Raw genomic sequence first — 20,601 nt, forward strand, 5'->3', positions numbered from 1 at the left:
AATGTGCTCTAAGACATTTTGAATGTCAGTTGGAAAAAAATTATGCCCAAAACCCTTAAAAAACTGTCGAAAATCTGCGTTGCAGTAATCAAAAACCGTGGAGAGTAATTAGACGAAGTCAAAATTAAATTTTTTAAAAATAATATTCCTTATAAATTTTAGTATATTTTACAAATTTTATATATATACCAATAAATATAAAAAAATTTTCCTAAAAAAAGTTGTGATTTTCTATATATTCAAAAATAATTTTACCCTGCTAGAAAATTTTGGCCGGTTGTTATGTAGAAGTATTTTTTTCTTTTAAAAGTGTCACGATAAATGAAGTTGCCTTTGTTACGCTATAAATTTTTAAATATATGGTGCCACTTTTAACAGGACACCATGTGATAATTAACTCTAATTATAAATTATACAAAGTATATAGATAATATTTTTATGATAAATATTTAAATGTGCTAAAAAATAAAAAAAGTGAAATGTCGTATTTATGAAGCGTACATCTGGTTTTCAGCATTATAAATACCACTTTCCAACCCATAAATAATATTTTCAGCATTTAAGTCAGGGCCTTTTAAAGAGTCTCTTTTAATAGCTTTATCATCAGTAACTATGGAGTTGTGTGACGCTTCAGTTTCATGCTCTAATTTATTGGGAATATTAAAATCAATGTCAACACCACCAATAGATTCAGTAGTGCTGCTGTCGGATTTAACGACGTCATTTTTCATACTTCCTTCTGAAGAAACGTAATATGGATTTATCTGCTCCATAGATTTCGCTATCTTAAAATGCAAATATGCTTCATTAATTTATCTTCACGAAATCGTTTCTTCACCAAAATCTAACTTTATTATAATCAAACACATTTTTAACACAATCTACTATGATTGGGTAGGTAGGCAGGTTTGTGTAGGTTTTAGGAAAAGTAGATAGGTAAATAGGTAGGTAGGTATACATGTATGCATGACATGGATGGAGGAGGGACGGAGGAGGGAGGGATGTAATCAGTGACAATAAAACGTAGGAAGTTAGATGTTAAATGAAAGATTTGTTTAGAATCAAGTCAAATACAATGATGAGAGATTCCTATTAAGACGAGGTGATTGAAAAATAAGCAACAGCTCTTTTTAAGTTTTAACATAAAAGTACATACTTTAATATAAATACTTACCGGTAATTTGTCTTTCACTTGAATATATTCATAATTACCGGATGGTATTTCTTTACGGCCTATGAGATAGATAACCAAAAGATAAATATCAAACATTCATAAGAGAAACTTTGTAATTTGCAAAAAAAGCAACAAGGAAATGTAAACCTACTATCTGGTTTAATGTATGAGTAAGCACCTTCTAAAATAAAAGTAGAAAATATATTTTAAATTTTAAACTAAAAAAGAAAACACAAAAAAAAAAAAAAATTTTTACCGTCATTTTCTTTTTTATCAAGATGAGAGGAAACAACTAATTGTCTATAATAAAAAGAAAAAAAAAAATTATATATATATATATATACATATATATATATATATATATATATATATATATATATATATATATATATATATATATATATATATATATATTTATATATTATGTAATATAATATGATATGAGTGTGTGCTATACATATAAAAACACACACACACATAAACCCAACACAAATTTAATGTCCTCATTTCTTATGTTTTTTAAATTACTAAATACCATTAGCTCTTAGAACAAAATTGTAGCATATTCACAAATAATATTCATAACTGTATAATACTAAATACAACTGTTATTTCTCGGTTTTGTCAACTGGACATAAATGTAGTGTAATGTTTAAACGTAAATTTGTTCACTGAAATTTTCTTTGGCTTATTCTTTCTATGGTGGGAATACCACACAACAAAGTTAAAAAAAAGATTTAATTGATTTAAAATAGAGGTATTAATACCCCAATTATAGATTTAAACAGCAGTTGAAAGATTCTAATCAACGACCTGTCCTTGAGATAAACTGTAACTCAGTAACTCAAATAAATCTAACCCTAATCTTAACCCTAATCTTAACCCTAATCCGCACCTTAATTCTTATTTTTTAATTAGACTTATTTTATCTACATTTGATCTCCATATCCAATATTCCACTCTAGACAATTTAAATAAACTGAAGTAAACTCTTCTTAAATAAAATCAAGATAGTTTGTTATTTAAAAGGAAAAATTTTCAACAACAGAAAGTTCTATGAGTAAGTATGTGAAAGCATGAATGCTCTTAGCTTGTTTCAATTTGTTTCCAAACTTTGATCAACCATTTATGCTGTCTCAGATCCACGTTTGGATTAACCCAAGATACTTATCTGCATCAATTTAATGGTGCAAACTCTAATCAAGCCAGCAGTATTATCATTGTCAATGATGTTAATGCTGCTAGCTTGCATGAACTCATCAATGCTGCTAACTCTGACTAACTTGTTGAAGCACCTAGCTCATATGAAGTCATCAATGCCAGATGTTCAAAGTTCATAATTTATAAAAATGGCAAGCTTGAATCACCAAGTGGAAGCACAAGCCACAAATAAGGTTATGGCTGTTGATTGAATGCATGGAGGCAGTTACCTAATTAAATTGACATATTAAAGCAACTGGCTTCTAAAAAAACATCTTGAACAATCTTGATGCAGAAAACTGTGACATTAATTACAATAGTCTTTAAACTATGAATCCCTTAAGAATTGTAGCATTTCAGCACATACATTTGGATCAAAAGAGGCAAGTGTTTCAGGACAATAAACACGGAAGAAAAAGAAAAAGAAAAAGAAAATTAGAAGAAAATGAACAGCAAGGTGAAAGGCAAGTAATGATGATTTGTTGTATGCTACTAAAAAAGGTAAAACAGTTTCTACTTAAAAACCCAAAAAATCTGATTTTAACAAATGCAGATTCACTTGGGGCTCCATTGTCTGCTATGATGAGCAAGGCAAAATATGTCAGAATTATTTTTCATATTATTATGCAAAAAAAGAATTTTTGTGCAACCTTACTAATGAAAAAACTAATCAAAAGAAAGAATACTAGGTATGATACTCTGAATCTGAAGAAAAAGAAACAGAAAGCCATCATAATATATACTTTCAAATAATGATACTAAAAAATATTTGTCAGAGATTTTTTTCAAGACATTTTTATTTTTAATCAAACAAATTAGTTCTGGAAAAACTGGAACAAAGAAATTTGAAGCTTTTATGGCATCAGACAAACAAAAAAGATGGGCAGACTCAGATAAAATTTTGAGTGGTATTGTTCAACATATCTTAGCATGAAATAAATGTACAGACAACTGTATACATATGAAAGCTTTAACCAGTAAAATAGACAAATTTTTACTCAAAAACTCAATTCAAGAAAATCAAATCAAAAAAGGATCAATATTCTGCTTTTAAAGTTCACCACAGTGCAAATGAAAGCAAGAAGTTGACAAATAGAAAAAAATGACTGCTTATGACAACAAATTCTTTATTACACTTACCCATTGATCTGAAAACTGTGACACCACATGTTGGGGATACTCAGTTATACTACAAGAGAAAATTGATTGTTTATAATTTTAACCTGTTAGGGTTAGCATCAGATCAACGATTCTGTGACCTCTTGGATAAAGCAGTAAAACTGAATACTGAAATGTGTTTGTAACAAAGCTTTCAGCAGTCCAAATTTTGTCAAACAAATTATAAACTTGAAATTTATTGAATAGGTCGGTTACTTGTAAGCAGTCTCAATACATGCAACATTTCAATATCAGCTGCAAAAAAAAAAAAAAACCGTTGTTGCTTCTAGGAACAGGTATCAAACCCCATAGGAAAATGTTCCTCACTATCATCTGCTATGCATTTCAAAGTGCAGGAATTGACTTCCAGAACCAGATGCTTCTGAAGTGAATGATGATTCATAAAAAGTACACCAATACATACTACTTGATGGATACAACACAGTATCCAGTGTTAATGACAGTTTAGTATTATGATTCTTATTCTAGAGATTTCACAAAACAATTTTTAAATTTTTTACTTTTGTATTAAAATAGTCTAATATTTCCATAATCATTGTTGATTATTAACAATTATTATGAAATGTTATGTTTTTATGCAACTTTCTTAGGAACACAAATGTTACTTGTTTGCTTCTGTTAATATTTTGCTATAAATTTCATTCCTAACATTCATTTGGATTTAAGAATACATTTTGTGTTGTTAAATAAATAGAATTTAAGAAATCATAGTAGCCAAATATTCATCCAAAGTCTTCATATTACACTTAAAAATATTTTTAAAATGCTTTTGAAAATTGGAACTAGTTTTGCTCTAAATTTTGTTTTTTAGACATATTAGATATAAGTCAAATATGTACAGCATATACAATAAAGGAAATGTATAATGAGAAAGACAAAGATATAAATCATACTTAGTCTTTCTAGATCTGAATAGTCTGAAAGCAAATATTGCACCAATAAGAAGAGCACCTGTAAGGCTAATTCCAACAATGATTCCAGTAATTGATTTGCTTGAACTACTTGTTACTGCAGTTTTTGTCTAAATTAAATTTTTTATATAAGGTTTTGTATCTTTTTCATATCTAAATTCTTAAAGTTTTTAAGCAGGTAATCATTTTGTCTGTTCCCTGATTTTATATATTCATAAATTCATTAGCAAACTAAATAATACCTTGAGCTTCTAATATAAGATCTGTTTTAAAAGTTTAACAAAAAAAAAAGAAAAGAAAAGCGATAATATTGATTATAACATATTAACAATAATAATAATAAAAATAACTAATAATAATGTAATAATAATAGTAAGAATAATAATAATAATAATAATAATAATAATAATAATAATAATAATAATAATAATAATAATAATAATAATAATAATAATAATAATATAACAATAAATAATAATAATATTAACAATAATAATAATGATAAAAATAACTAATAATAATAATAATAATAATAATAATAATAATAATAATAATAATAATAATAATAATAATAATAATAATAATAATAATAATAATAATAACAATGATAATAATTATAATAATAATAATAATAATTATAATAATAATAATTACTATTATTATTGCTATTATTATTATTATTATTATTATTATTATTATTATTATTATCATTATTATTATTATTATTATTATTATTATTATTGTTATTATTATTATTATTATTATTATTATTATTATTATTATTATTATTATTATTATTATTATTATTATTATTATTATTATTATTATTATTATTATTATTATTATCATATATAAAACATTTTAAGTAAACAACTTTAACTTACAGTTGTCTGTATTATAAGATCATTATCTGTATCAAAATAAAAAATTAATTAACGAAGTATTATCTAAAATAACTAGCCATTCTATTAATAAAAAACATTTAAAAGCTCTTTAAATAAACAAAAACAAGCATTTTTTCTGTATATAAAATTATATATAAAATTAGATATAAAAATAAGATATAGATATAAAAAATAATAATAAAAGCAGTACTTTTCTAGAAAAAAAAAGCTTATAAACCAATCAAAATATTTATGGTAAAAAAAGGTTTGGATTATAAATATTTACTTCTACTAAAGCAATATTAAAGGCTTATACCTAGAGTATAATTTCCAGCATATTTAAACATAATGCATGTATTCAAAACTGAGCCATTTTTATCCTCACAATCAATTGCAATTTTTATTACTCTCCCACTCATCATAGCAAGGTCGTTTAAAGAGGAATTTTTCTAAATTAAAGTATAAATTTTTAGTAATTTTGACTATTTGTAATTCTTAATTATAAAAGATTCATTTAAAATTCATTCTGTTAAATAGAACTATTAAATAAGTTTATTACTTTTAAAAAAAAAAACCTACTTGCAGACATTTAGAACTATTTTTTTCGCTTATTAAAAAATGTAAATTATTTTCATTTGTCCAAAGCAACTCTTCTGAACCGTTTAAACTGCTGTAAGTTAAAATATTATGAATGCTGCATGTATTGTAGCTTTGGTATATAAGAGAGTCATCAAAATAAACAGAACTAAACAACTTTTTACACGTGCCAATTTGAAATGTTTCCTCAGTAGCAGCTGGAATGATGCTTGCATTTACCTTATAAGCAAGGCACATCATTCCTAAAATGGAAGAGCTTGGTATAGTTCATTTGATTTTGCCTTTACAATAAAAAATCTTCACTGTAAAAAAAATCATTTGCTTTTTTAATGCAAAATTTTAATTACCATTTAAAGCTTTCACAGCATTATCATATGTCATACATCCGTGTTCGTATGATACAAAAGTCATGTTTTCAAAACATGAACAGAATGTGCAATCACTTCCTGATAAACATTGTCCATTGAGGTTTGTACAAAATAATTCCTGCTGATTTTTATTGGTAAAAGAATCCACTGATTTGTAGAAATAGTAAAAGTTATTACTCGTAGCTGCACGATTGATGGTGATCAATGAATGTATGAATGACACTATGTTGATAATAAAAATTACTGAAATACAGTATTGCATTATTTCTAAATAAAAATTTAACAACTACAATAATATGAAATTTTTCAAATACTTTATAAATGCTCTAAAATAAAAAATAAGTTAGTCACGAATTTAATATTAACATAAAGCTTTAAAATGACTTAACTCTTCAGTAAACAAGATGTGTTCAAAAATTTTTCAAGAGTTTAAAATAGACAATAAAGCAATTTTTATACAAAGGAAGTTATTATTTTACAAACTCTTAAATAAATTTACAATTGCAGGCTACAAGCCAGAAGATAAGCCTAAATAAAAGGATTATCATTTGTTTCCTTTAAAATAAAAATTTTGCAAAAAAAAAAAATTCTCTTGTTCAATTTGCATCATCGTAGAGAAATTGTGAATTACTACTTCTTATAAGACTAAGAGCTTAATGTATGTGCATCAAGTTCATTTTTCGAGTACTAAACTAGACTTCTCCAGACAAGGTACATGCTTTCTTTCCATTACTCCAACCACCTTTAAAACAATAAAAAATAACATAACTTATTGACTAGGTAAATATTAAAATGAAGCAATTTGCACAGTAGACTGCTTAATTATTTTATTAGTTATAGCACCTATATACAATCTCGTAAATGCAAATTTTTAGTAACTTGGTTGTTTGGAATTTTGAACTGAAAAATTTAATAGAAATTCAAATAAAAAAAAAGTTTCATCATTTCAAAAGATGATTATAACTTTGAATCATAAATTTTTGTAAACAGTTTTAGAAAACTAATGCTTCCTATTGACCTCATAACTTCCGCCAAGCAAGGTGGGCATTGAGGATAATTTTTCTAAATGAAAATTAAGTTACAAAAATATTTTATAACAAAATTGACAATGAAAAAAAATTCAAAATATGAACAAAAAAAAAACAAATATCTAAAATTAAGCATTTAGGAAATATTTTTTTCTAACAATTGAAGAAAAAATGGAAAATAAAACGTTGTGCTAACATTTAGAATATTGCCTTAAAAAGTACCTGTATTTGTTAATTTATTTTGGTCATCTGCTGGAAATAGAGGTTCTTTATAAACATACCCTAAGAAAATAACAATATTCTAAATTTATTTCCTCTGAGTAGCTGATATGTTTTAAACTCAAGTTATTTTTACATACAATTACCATTAAATGTATAAGACAAAACAAACAGAATTAAGAAAAAACTTAATTCTTTTTTTTTTTTTTTTTTTTTTTTTTTGCTGATAAATCACTTTATTGTATGAATTAAACACTCACCTTTATGTTTTCTTAAAAATGAATCAGCTATCTGTTTCCTATAAAAGTAATTGACAGTTTCTTAAACTTTTAAATGAAGACTTCATTTTAAATGTAACATTCTAATAAAAGTAAACTATTAAATTAAGCCCTGAACTAATTGTTCTCACTCTCAGGACAATAGGTCAATCATTATTGAATTATGTTTTCAGTATTGTTTTTTTCTGTAATAAAACAAATATTATAATGAATTGCTGAACCTCAAAGTTAATAGTTGGTAAATTGACTTTAATGTATTGGTCATTCATTAATGACAGTAGCTGGCCGTCACTGCACACACTTTTTTAAATTATATTTTGATTTAAAATTTTACATAAATATGCAATACTATCTTATTATTAAGTTTGATAAACTTCAATTATTAAAACCCTAAGCTTTTTCTAAAATTAACTGTATGCAGCATATATTTTGTAATACTTAAAATTTTACCAATTTAAATTTCACATTTTTATAAATATTTCTGAGACAATCTACATGCCAGCTAGAAGATGTTTCTATTGTGCTATTATGAATGCTTTATCTCATTTACAATTTGGAAGCTGAAATTGATGTTTCTTTTAGAAGACCTTCAATCTTCTGTGCTATAATAGTCAAACCAAAATGAAAATAGCTTTCTCAATACTGTAATACAGTTCAATAAGGTTTGAGTGTTAAAATATAGTCTAGTAAATTTATGAAATGAGATATATATGCTGCTAATTTTAAAAAGCAGAAAGTTATAATGGCTTATATAATTTATTAATATAAAGTTGTAAGTAAAGCACTTTTCAAAAACTTTGTTTAATTCATATGAAGAGTTACAATCTTTCTTTGCATCAGGTTAAAGTCAATTTTTTTGTTAAAATAAACACTCAAATCATTTTGGCATACCCAGAAGTTTTTCCTAAAATCAATTGAGTTTTTAGTGCACACATCAAACAATACCCTAAATCTGAGATTCAAAGCATAAGAATATCTAACAATACTATTATGAAATGCCTTTTCATAAAAATAATTGATAACAATTCATTTCAATTTAACTTTTGAATTTTGATTTTTTTGTTTTTAAATAGAGGAATTTGTTTTTAAATGAATATTAAATAAAGATCCTACTTTTATGTGGAATGAGGTGTAAAGTTGTTGATGTAACTTTGAAAATGAGAACCTTTATAGTAAATTTTAATTTACATACTTTGGGCCACTATTTAAAACCCATTGTCTGAGAGTAATTAGAAAAAGCCAAATGCACATCAGAACTTATGGAAAGTCCTTATCTATCTTTTTTAACTGTTAATGTTTTAAAAATTGTTAAAAAATCTGTCATTGAAAATGATCTTTTACAAGTGAAAACAATATTTGCTTAATGTGTGTAAAAATTTTATGACATTCAAAATTTCATAACCTTTAATTATTTAAATTAATTAAAGTTTATGAAATGCCAGGAGATGCCAGAATTTTCACATTACAAGAAGGAGAGTATTCTAAATGAAAAATCAAAAAAAAAAAGTAGTTGCTTCAAAAAGGGTGCATGTTATGAAAACTAAAATAGTTAAAACCACTTTTTAAAATTAACTTTTACTGGGTAAAACAGTTTGAAATGAGGAATATTTTATACCTTTGTTTTCAAACATAACTTTCCAAACAAAAAATTAAAATTGGTCTTGTTCTTTTTTTAGTAACTTTTATTGGAAGCTTGAATACATGAGAAATGATTAAAAATTTGGAGAGGCATTATAGGAAGTTATCAATCCATGGTTTTTGCTTGACCATACAAAAACTATTACTTAAGAACTTGATTTCTGATAACATTTTTGCACTTTTACACACTTTTAAAAATAAATCAACTACTCTTACATAAGTAATAACACAATAACATAAAAAATAATTTAGCTGAAATACCTTTTAATTTGCTTAAACCTTCTTCTCTGAGAAATCAAAAAAACAACCAAAAATATCATAAATATACAACCAGCAGTTCCAGCTCCAATGTAGATCAAGATTCTATCATTAGTTTTTTCATATTCGACCTATAGAATTAAATTATGAGACAATGTAAGCTGAGCTTTAATAAAATGCTAACCTTGGAAAACAATGTAATTATAAGAATACAAATATAAAAAAATTTATAACCTTATTCCTCTGGCCTGGTGTACTTAATGAGAAATTAGAGACTTTTTTAAATGAAGGCTCAAGTGTTTTCTTTACAGCCAACATAACTGAAAAAAAAAAACATACTGTGTGAGGGTGCTATTGTCCATATTGTGAGCAAGTCTATTTATCTTTTTAAGTCAGTTTGCTGTTTATCAGTAACTATTTCTTATCTAGTTGTATTTGTGTATGCTCATAAACAGTTTGTGCATGGTAAACAATTCATATTATGGTAGACTTGTACACTTCTAATGCTGTGGATCAACATAAAGCTTTGGCAATTAAAATTTTTCATTCAAACAACAAAAAGAATCTCATAACTCAAAAAATGTGTAATATTTACACTTACTTTTTCTCTTCTTTTATAGCACTTAACATGTATTTTAATTTCTTTAATTAAATATATTCTTTAATGCTCTACAAATAATAGTAATACACAACCACATTCTATTCAAAAAAAACTTCTCCTAAAATCTTTGGAATACTTGATCAAAATGTCTACTTATGTTTGAAACATTCCCAACATAAAATTTCTCTAAACTATTCTCTTTCTCTTTCTTTTTCAACTTGCATCAAAAATTTCTCATTCCTTTTTTTTTTTTTTTATGTGTGCACAGATGTTTCTTAATTCAGGTATTTTTTCAGAAAAGATTTTTTTTACATGTTCATTTTTAATTTTCACTTGGACATCTGAACTATGGTTCTCTAGATAGGTTCTGTCTGTTATATTTAAACATGTCTCTTGAATTGACTTGTTTGCAAAAATCATTAAATTGCTACATTACTTCTGCCTAACTTAAATTTGAACTATTGTCATTTTAGTGATGTAAACATAATTAAATTTCAAGAGTTTATTGCAAAACTAGATTTTTATATCATTTGTGACTAATTTTATCTTTTATTCATTTGTACTGGTAAATCTAGCCTCTCTTTTGATTGTCTTTCAATTTTCATGACTTGAAGTCAAATCTGTACCTGTGCTACACCAAAATGTAAAAACAGTATTACCAAAACTTATGGATTTGAGACTTGGACTAAAGTCACAAATTTAGTGACTATAGATTTGACTTGACAAAATCATATAAGAAATAAAATTTGTCTTTGACTTTGATGCCAATGACTTTTGACTTCAAGTCAGAAAGAAGTTAACTTCATTTCTCTCTTCCAATTTTCTTTTCTTTTAAAGATTTTAACAAAAATATTTCAAAAATTTTTGCTACAAAGATTGTAACTCTTAATATGAATTAAACAAAATTTTTGAAGGTTTTAACATACAACTTAAAATTATATAAGCCATGACAATTTTCTGCTTTTTAAAATCAGCAGCATATAGATCTCATTTCATGAATTTACCAGACTATATTAAATTGATTTATTAGCTTTAATCATAGGAAGAGGGAAATATAGTTAATTTCTTTCTAGATAGAAAAATTTTGTCTGTCTGTATAAAAAATATGATGCAAAGTGGAAAGCTTTCACCAGTGCAAGTTAGTACAACCCTGTATGTCAAATTTTCTCCCTCCACCTAAAACCAATTTTTAAAATTGAATGTAATAGATGATTTTATGCTGACTAAATTTATTTAACCCTGAAAAACAGAGAGATTTGATATGGTAAGATATTTACAACTGAAAACTTGATTGACAGTATAGACTATGTTTCAATCACAATCACAATCAAACTGAAAACAAGGAGATAATTAAAGTCACTGCACACAGTTTAGAGAAAAATAAAGAGAGGGTATATCTTAATTCCATTCGAATCAAGATTAGTTTAATAAACCAGAGCTCTGGAATGAACTAATCCTGCTTTTATTGCAAAAAAAAAACAGCGCAAACAATGTTTTTCTCGCACCACCCAGTTAGTGGTGGGAGATGCGTTGAAATAAACAAAAGTAAATTCTTCTTCTTAAGTTTCTAAATATTAATTCACTGCTGCATATAATTACAACATTAAAAGAGGCGTAAGAAAATTTAATTTGAGGAAAGAAATTTGCTTTCTTGCTTCAACAAAAGATGGAATACAACACTTTGACCACAAGTTTTATTCTGGAACAACCTGGTCTAAAATCTCCAGGCTTCCCTGAATAAATTTTTTCCTGATATCTTCATCAATTTGAAAATCACCATGCCAAAAGTTGCAAATAGCTAGAACCTTTTCAGATCCAGTTTACCTCAAAGCAACTAACTTAGATCCAGCCTTTTCTTTAATGCGGGTGGAGCATCATGCACATGTCAATCCTGAGGTTACAGAGGAAGTGTCTTAAAGAGTGAAAAGTAAATATTTAGTTGAACTTAATATTTTTCTTAAATTATTGCATTTGACTACAATAATTACTTTTATTTTTACCCACTTGTTTATAATCTATTCTTTTATTTGTATTGCTAGAGCTGACTCTGAAAGATGTTGCAGGAACTGAGTGTGCTGTGTCAATTGCTGGTGATGAAGTTTCAGAGTATCATAGCAAGTAGTCTTTATGACTTTGGCATTCATCATAAAAAACTTACATCAAGATAAAATAAAATCTATAGATGTAAAGATTTGGAAACTAATAAACCTTAAATAGCATCTGCACACATTTTGTATGTTTGCATAATCCTAGTTTAAAATATAAAATAAGAAGAAATTTGTTTAAAAAATACATTATGAGTTGTTTGTTAAACAAATCAGGAGTTAGGGACTTAAGACTTGAGTTGGTTTTTGTTGGGCTTTACTTGAAAATTGAATAGGACTATCCTGGCTTGAGTTGAGAATTGAATTTATCACAAGTCAGGTAATACTATAATAAACTAATACCAGTTTAAATACAAATGTATAACACAATTTCAGTGAAATAAAAATGTAAAATACAAAGTCACTGAAATAAAAATTTTAAATAACAAACAAGTGAAATACAAGTGTATACAGGGACATCAAAAGATCATTCAATAGGAAGAAGTTGATATTATAGTGCAAACTGTTTCTGAATTCAGATTTGTCAAATGTAATCAGGAGGGGGGACTCTTGTCTTCTCTACCTCCTTTCCCCTCCCATACCACAACCCTGAGTTAAGTCTTTACAGAAATCCTTATCTCACATTCGTCAACAATAAACGAATTCTGCATAACAACTACCTCATTTTGGTTTGCATCATAATTACGGTATGGTTGGAAAGAGCAGTTTCATAAATCGTAAGAACTAATTATTCGAAGTTCGAAAGTTATGCAAAAAAAAGTTCAAAACTGTTTAATGTTATCCGACGGCCCTATTTTTTCAACTTTCAATGTATAACAATAACCTAAGGACTATTTGTTTGTCATTGAAAATTGAAGACGAGTCTGTTGCAGTTGATACCAAAGACATTTCCAAGTCACATTACTTTAAACTTTAAAGAAAGTATAAAAATAAAAAGTTCACTGAAAATTATATCTATAAGAGTTGAATACAATAAATTATTGGGCAGCAAATCAAAATTGCAAGTACTGCTATTTTTATTTATTAGAGTAAAACAATTAAAAAATTTAAAGCTTAAAAACAGATTGAAAGTAAACTCACAACGAGTAACATTGTATTATTACTTTTTATTATATAGCATGTTCATCAATCATCTTTTTATAGCGCGTATGCCTGACATTTTTTTGCATGCTGTATTTTGCAAAGCGAAGCATCGGCTTCAGCTAATTATTTGAGATAAATGGTATATTGACTACTCTGTCCAAAAACATTTATTGAAGCTCAACCGCTTGAGTATGATCTAGTTACAATTGCAGCTATTCAGACTGTAATGGCATTGAGTTGACTTGACGTTTAATAAAATAAAATATAGCGTTGTTAGGACTTTGAAATTATTCGACTGTCGACTAAATCGATTAATGTAATTTTCAAAGTCGACCGAAATCGACTAATACATTTTTTAAATCGACTAAGTCGAATAAAAGTCGGTTTAGTCGAAACATTTGAATAAGCATTTTTATTATAATCGAATACTTTAATGTTGCTTGACAATTTATCTTTTAGATGCTATGAAACAAATAGAACTTTAAGAGAGTAAACAAAAAAAACTAAGTGGTATGTAATACTGTTGTAACAACACATGCTGTTGTTATATCAAGAGCATTTTATTTGTTCGATTTTAATTCATCTAATCTATTAGATGAATTAAAATCGAATAAACAAACAAAATAAAAAAACGGAAATTACGATCACAAAGTTAAAAAAAACGACAACAACAGAGATGGGCATTTTATATCATTTTTTACAACAATTAAACCAAAAAATTAACAAAAAATTTAATTAAAAAATAGAAGTGGTGTAGATAGGTGGGCGTAGATAGGGGGGGGGGGGGTCTATGAATGATATTCTTACACATGACTTAATCTTTTTTAATTTAAGTAATTAACTAATTTGATTTAATCATTTAATTTAATTATCTTTTGATAATTATCTTTATTAGTAGTTTAACTTTTCAAGATAAACTACTAATAAAGATATCTCTTTACTTGTTGGTCAGCATCATATCAATATTAAAGATTAATAATTTTAAGTCAAGTGAAAAAGTAGAAGTAAGGATGTTAGGGTGATTACCCATCTAAATCGACTTTTAGTCAATTAGTAGGAAACCCAAGGTTGATTAAATCGACTATTCGGTTTTTCAAGTTTCGACTTTTAGACGATTTAGTCAAAGTCGATAACAACACTAATAAAATAATGCGCAAATTAAAAATGTAAAGAGTTTTAAAACTATTTTAACTCCCTCACCCTTCCGCCCAAACATCAAAATTTACGTCAATGAACGTTAAAAGCATTGCGCTCTTCTGGTCATATTATATTAAAGATGTCTGCCACTATTTGCAATTGTAAATTGTTTTTTTTTTTAAAAAAAAACGAGATTGTCTGGGTGTACCATTTATTCACTTATTCAGTAACAGTTGAAAGTTTTGAAATTAATGAAAGTTTGTACGCCCAAACAATCCGGGGGTTAAATTTACCAAAACTTTTTTCATTCTACTTCATAGCCATAAATAAAACTATCAATCTAAATAAATGCATTTGAGAAATAAAATCTAAATACCTTCAAACTTTTTTTCTTTACCTGTTTCAGTTGTTTTTAGATTGTCGAGTCCGTAGGTTGAAATGCATAAACCAATAAATAGTGCCCCCATGAAAATCATGCCTGCACCTTTTGAGGAATTTTCATTATTTGCGTTTCCAATCTAAAATCAGAAAAAGGGAATCAGCACATACAAAAATAAAACAGTAAATTAAATTAATCTAATTAAGTAGAAACACTTTTTAATGCTCTAGGAGATGAAAGTTTGATAAATCCCAATTTGTAAAGATAGAACACGTTTTAAAACTGAACAACAAAATTTTAAAAATCAACAGACCACCGAAATTCAAATGATAGAATTAAACTTTAACATTTTAATGCATTTTTAACTACCTTAGAAACGAAATGTCTTAGAAGCAAAATATAGAAGCTTTGAACGAGTTAAAGAGATCCCTTTTTTTTTTCTTTTTTTCTTCCTCAATTTAACCAATAAAATATTTTAGTAAATAACCATAAAAATTGTTGAAAACAAGTTTAGCTAAAAAACTAAAAAAACTAAAAAAGTTCAAAGTCATCGTAGCTATAATTGATTTATTGATGAACTATCGTCCTAATCTTCTGAAGATTTAGAATACTTCAATACCCAAAGAATTTCCTTTCACTCAATGTGATGTCTATCGAATGTTTAATGAAGAGTATTGAAGAAACATAAACATATGTTAAAATCAAATGTTGATTTTTAAGTGACAGATATTGATTTAACAGCTAGTCATTCAAAACAACTTTATCGTTTGGGTTGTTTATCTTCACGGAGGTAAACAAAACGTTTGTAAAATCTACAAAGGTGAGCAAAGAAAGAAAAACTTTTTAAGATTAGAAAAAAAAATTTATTACCTATTTGTTGTTATTAATAGGTTTCATATTGGAAAAACTGAATTCACGTCATTTTCAGACTAAGCTTGATAAAATAAGAACAAATTGCCTTCATGCAATTTACCATGGTTTATTTTAACAAATTGTTATAACCATGTTTATTACATGAAGATTCAGTATTGGATTGATTGATATTCTCTAATAGTTTTATTGTGTTTGTTACTAGACTAATTTTAAACACTTCAAAAATTTGAAAATATAATTCCGCCATTTTCTTTTTTAAGGATATTTTGCTTAGAATGGTGCCAATTTTTGGCTTATAAATTACTTTTCATTCTCTGGGTCCTTAGTACCCAACATCATTCTAAAAATCAACAAAAGAATGTTGCTTTTTAGAATGACGTTGGGTACTAAATAGTAGAATTATACGTTAATTCTATATACTTACTAAAAAGAAAGTACAAACTTCCAAGACCACAGTGCATCATAAAAAATTTAGGAAGACTGGAAAAGTGGAGCACCTCGTAGGACAGGGTTGCAAAAAGATTTTTAAAAAACGCGAAGACATTCAAACACAAAGAAAATAAAAACAGATCTCTCGCTAAGTGAACCAACAACCCAAGCAGAAGTTGAAGACAAAAAAGGAAAAATAAAAGTAAGAAAAAAGCACGATTAAAAGTGCATAATGTTATCAAAAATTTGTAAATTAGTAAGAATAATCAGGAAAATTTTCCAATTGATTTGTGTTAACAAGGCTAAATCTTTATGGAGAAGTGTCCAATGGTAAGATGAATCAAAATTTTTTAATCTGACGGCCATCGGCGAGTATGGAGAAAGATAGGAAGTTCTGAAATTAAAAAGTGTAAACCTTACAGTAAAACACGGTGGTGGAGGAGTTAGGTTCTGGGATTCAATGGCTTGGTCTGGGATCAATAGTTTCAAGTTTTTCAATGGAGTCGTGACAAAGGAAGTATATCTTGGTATTCTGCTAAAAAGCCTCCAAGATTCAGCAAGAAAACTGGGAATAGGATGAAGAGACACCTTAAAAGAGAATAATTCAAAACATATTGTAGGGATTCCTGAAAATTGCTATTTGAAAAAAAAAAAAGATAAACAGATTTGATTTGCCATCTCAATCTCCTGATTTGAACCCCATTGAAATTTTTTGAGATTCTATCGACCAAGGTATCTGAAAATATCCAAAAAATAACGATGACCTGAAACAGTGACTTTCAGTAACCTGGACACACGTCCTGAAGACACTATGAGTTTAGTAAGTTCAATAAATAATCAAGAGTTAGCAGTAATTGCTGCAAAATATTAATGATAAATATAAATGTGAATAATTTCTTCCTGATTATTTTAGTGAAATTTTTAACATGAAAATATAAAATCGTGTAATTAATTTTGACGCATAAAAATTGAACTGCTATTAGTATATACGTAATTTATAAATTTTTAATAAAATTATTTTTACATAAAATTGGCAAGTCGCGTTAAGCTCATCGTGCTCAACGTTAACCCGCCAATTTCGGTTTCTGGATATTTTTTTTTTCGCTTTTTAGCCAGTTTTTAGCCTGTGTGATCATGGTATGTAATTTATCTAAAAAATATCTTTTTAGCCAGTGTAATCATAATTCATAGTGCAGCCGAAAAAGTGAATTTCAAGATCAATAACAAAAACAAATCATAACGGAGATAATCTTAAACAACAACAAAATTTAACGGCAATTAAAACAAAAACAACTCTAAGAGCAATTGCTTTTGCATAAGATTTTCTAAACTTATAAAATAACTTTAAGCTTTTTCACCAAGTTAACTTCGTTTCGAAAATTATCAATAAAAAGTTTACATACCACTATAATTATGCCAAAAACTCGAACATGGTTTACATGTCAAAATTCAAAACATTTTAAAATTCTTTAACAAAAAATTCCTTAGCGTAATCTGTAATCCTTTAATTCTTTATGCAAAATAATGGATGTAAAAGGTTATAAAAGATGTCATTAAACCGTAAAGAACTCCGTTGGGAATATATGATATTCAGTATTATTAAAATATTTGCATAAAATTAGAGTGAAAAGCCAGTTGTTTAGGCTCTTTCGGTAAAAAACAGAAATGTCATTTCAAATTAATTAACAAACACTATTGCATAAGTAAAAGGTTTATAATTTGTACATCACTATAGCGATGTACACATTTTAAAATTTTGCTCCAAATTTACAATATGGACATCAGTGTTGCCGTGAACACAATGTTAACCATTTTACTTTGAAATAAATACCCAGTAACTTATGTTGTCAAAAGCATTGAATTAAAGAACAAAAATACGAACCCTTCAACTTGTAAATTACATCACGAAAATAAAGTAAAGCACTGGTTAGTATCATTGAAACTCTTAACAGTCAGCAACGTCTTCATTAAAATCGAACAAAAATGAAAACAGCGCCAACGTTCGTATCTTTAGAATAGATAAATAAACTTATCTTTAGAATAGATAAATAAAATATAAATTTAGAATAAATAGATAAATAAATAGAATAAGTAAATAAATAAAATCCAACTAAGTATCTGAGGTGACAAAACTCAATTAAAACATAAATGTAATAAGAGTAGAAACAGTATTACTGAAATAAACTACACTATCACAATCTCATACTCAAAACAAAGTGAAAGGTGAAATTTTGAAATAAACTTTTTACAGCTTAAGCATGAATTCGAGTTCTCAGCATGAAGAAAACGAAAAGCTTTAAAAAGCGGAAAAGCTGTCAGCGTTTATTTTATAAATGAGCTTATTCTTATGGAGGCGAAACCATAGAATGGATAGCGTACAGCGTTTCCATTGAATTTTTATAAAGCCGATAAAGGACAACAAAAACTGTTTTAAAAAATCAATTTTTACAGTGTACTCGGGCCCTTACAGCAACCAAAGTGGTCTTGTATCACATGGTAAAACTTCCCTGTACCATTTTGTCTCGAAAGCTTAATGATTCATTGAAGTACTTGCATTAACTTAAATTTCTTAATAACCCTTTGGCGTTAAAGTCCTGGAGCAGACAAACTATAGCAAAATCAAATAGTCGATCTAATTTGTTATCCTTTTGAGGTTGAAAGTTACCCAAAGTTATTCACTTAAAAATTGTGAGCTGTTTGCATTTAGCGATATGCACTTATTTAAATGTATAAAAATGTAGGTGAATTCGTTTATCCAATAAACTTAGGGATTGCATCTCGAAATTCAAAATTTCGAGAATTCCGGAATTCATTTTGATAATATAGTTTCGAATTCCGAAAATTTTTTCAGCGAATTCTGAAATTAAAATATATTTTTTCGTGCTCTCTCCAATTTTTAAATCGTGTTTTTGTTTCTGTACTTTAAATATTCTACATTCTAGTTCTATAAGAAGAAAACAATTGTAAATTACAGTTGTCCTACATAATATAAGTAGACATAGAAAAAACATTCCTAAATTGCAGCTAAAGGTTTCATGTCTTCATTTCATATCCACATGTAATAATTTTAATATTTTGGTATAACCTCGTGTTCTTATATTTTACGATTTTCAGTGTTGAGATTTGCTTATTGGAGTGCGGTGTGTATTGAATTATTTGGATCAATATTTGTTAAACAGGTTAAACAAGTAATAGCAGGAATAATAGCAATTTTAATTTAACAACATTTGATAAATATTTAATTTTAATTTTGTTTTGTTTAACAAGTTAAAATATTGTCAACAGTACATCCTAAAATGTCTTCAAAGGAAAGCTGTTCGGAATACACAAAGCAATGTAAAAATCAAAATTCTATTTGGATTCATTTTTTAAGAGGATTAAAAAAAACCAACAGCAAAATGTAAAATATGTTATAAAATGAAAAAAATATGTAAAAACCGCTGGTTCAACGACAACACCGCAGCACACGCATTTGAGAGCAATACACAATATTAAAGTATTAAAATGGGATGTCGTGCAAGTTGAAGGTCCAGAAAGCAGCGCATCAAAAAATGATAATTACAAACTATTTATTGAACAAAAAAGATGAGAGTCACTTTCTGCAATCGCATCACGAATGTGTGCCTCAGATAACATACCATTCAAAATTTTTTGCACGTCTGTCGACTTGAGAAATTTGTTTTTGGCTGGAGGCGCTCGAGATTATGTATCGCCAAAATCACCTAACTCGATTCGCAAGATGGTTTTAAAATACGCGCAAAAAAATGAGGGCTAAAATGTTGCAGGATTTTATAAATTTAAAAGAAGATGGAACAAAATTTTGTTTAACTCTAGATGAATGGACATCTTCAAGAAACCGATGTTGTTTAAATGTGAATGTCCATGGCAAGAAAAAGTTTTGGAATTTAGGTTTAGTACCTGTTGAAGGACGTTTAGTACCTGTTGAAGGACGTTTAGTACCTGTTGAAGGACGTTTTCCTGCAGAGAAATGCATTACGGCTCTAAAAACCACATTCCCAGACAACAATCTAATTATCAATAAAGATATTACGTCTATAACAACTGATGGGGCAGCTGTAATCCAAAAAGTTGGACGGCTTTTGCCATGTAATCAGCAGTTATGCTTCGAACATGCGATACATTTAGCTGTAATTGATGTCCTGTATAATAATTCGAATGCAACTGAATTGGTGGCTCACACATATACAAAAAATGTTAGTGTAGAAGATCAAGTAAGTGACTTCGATGAATCGGATGGGG

General features: G+C 27.4%; 1 protein-coding gene across 12 annotated transcripts; it reads right to left on the reverse strand.

Annotated features, from left to right (window-relative positions):
• Window positions 1–292: 292 nt before the first annotated feature.
• Window positions 293–18,384, reverse strand: LOC149885370 (uncharacterized). 12 transcript variants are annotated; one of them, XM_090095059.1, is made up of 9 exons: window positions 6,293–6,986; window positions 5,928–6,187; window positions 5,665–5,797; window positions 5,349–5,374; window positions 4,447–4,574; window positions 1,431–1,474; window positions 1,326–1,355; window positions 1,175–1,233; window positions 293–785 (listed from the first exon to the last, which is right to left on the reverse strand). In XM_090095059.1, the coding sequence occupies exons 1-9, from the start codon at window positions 6,573–6,575 to the stop codon at window positions 489–491; spliced, it is 1,260 nt and encodes a 419-aa protein (XP_089951185.1). In that variant the 5' UTR covers window positions 6,576–6,986; the 3' UTR covers window positions 293–488. The 12 variants fall into 12 exon arrangements, 1 of the variants encoding a protein (XP_089951185.1); XR_016454745.1 differs by having other exon boundaries at window positions 771–785; window positions 4,505–4,574; XR_016454750.1 differs by lacking the exons at window positions 293–785; window positions 1,175–1,233; window positions 1,326–1,355; ... (2 more) ...; window positions 5,349–5,374; window positions 5,665–5,797 and adding exons at window positions 7,332–7,375; window positions 7,564–7,623; window positions 7,821–7,858; ... (2 more) ...; window positions 15,037–15,178; window positions 18,224–18,384 and having other exon boundaries at window positions 6,293–7,055.
• Between the last annotated feature and the right edge of the window lie 2,217 nt (window positions 18,385–20,601).

Source organism: Hydra viridissima, unplaced genomic scaffold, assembly GCF_058129835.1.
Source record: "Hydra viridissima isolate aposymbiotic clone 2 unplaced genomic scaffold, HvirCarnegie_v1 scaffold_8, whole genome shotgun sequence".
Classification (NCBI taxonomy): domain Eukaryota; kingdom Metazoa; phylum Cnidaria; class Hydrozoa; order Anthoathecata; family Hydridae; genus Hydra; species Hydra viridissima.

Excerpts from the sequence above, each read along its gene's own strand:
- LOC149885370 (XM_090095059.1), bottom strand. The coding sequence starts at position 6,575 with ATGCAATACTGTATTTCAGTAATTTTTATTATCAACATAGTGTCATTC. Across the intron at positions 1,356-1,430 it reads TGATAAAAAAGAAAATGACG|AAGGTGCTTACTCATACATT; the intron begins GTAAAAATTTTT and ends CTTTTATTTTAG. Across the intron at positions 786-1,174 it reads AAGTGAAAGACAAATTACCG|ATAGCGAAATCTATGGAGCA; the intron begins GTAAGTATTTAT and ends TTGCATTTTAAG.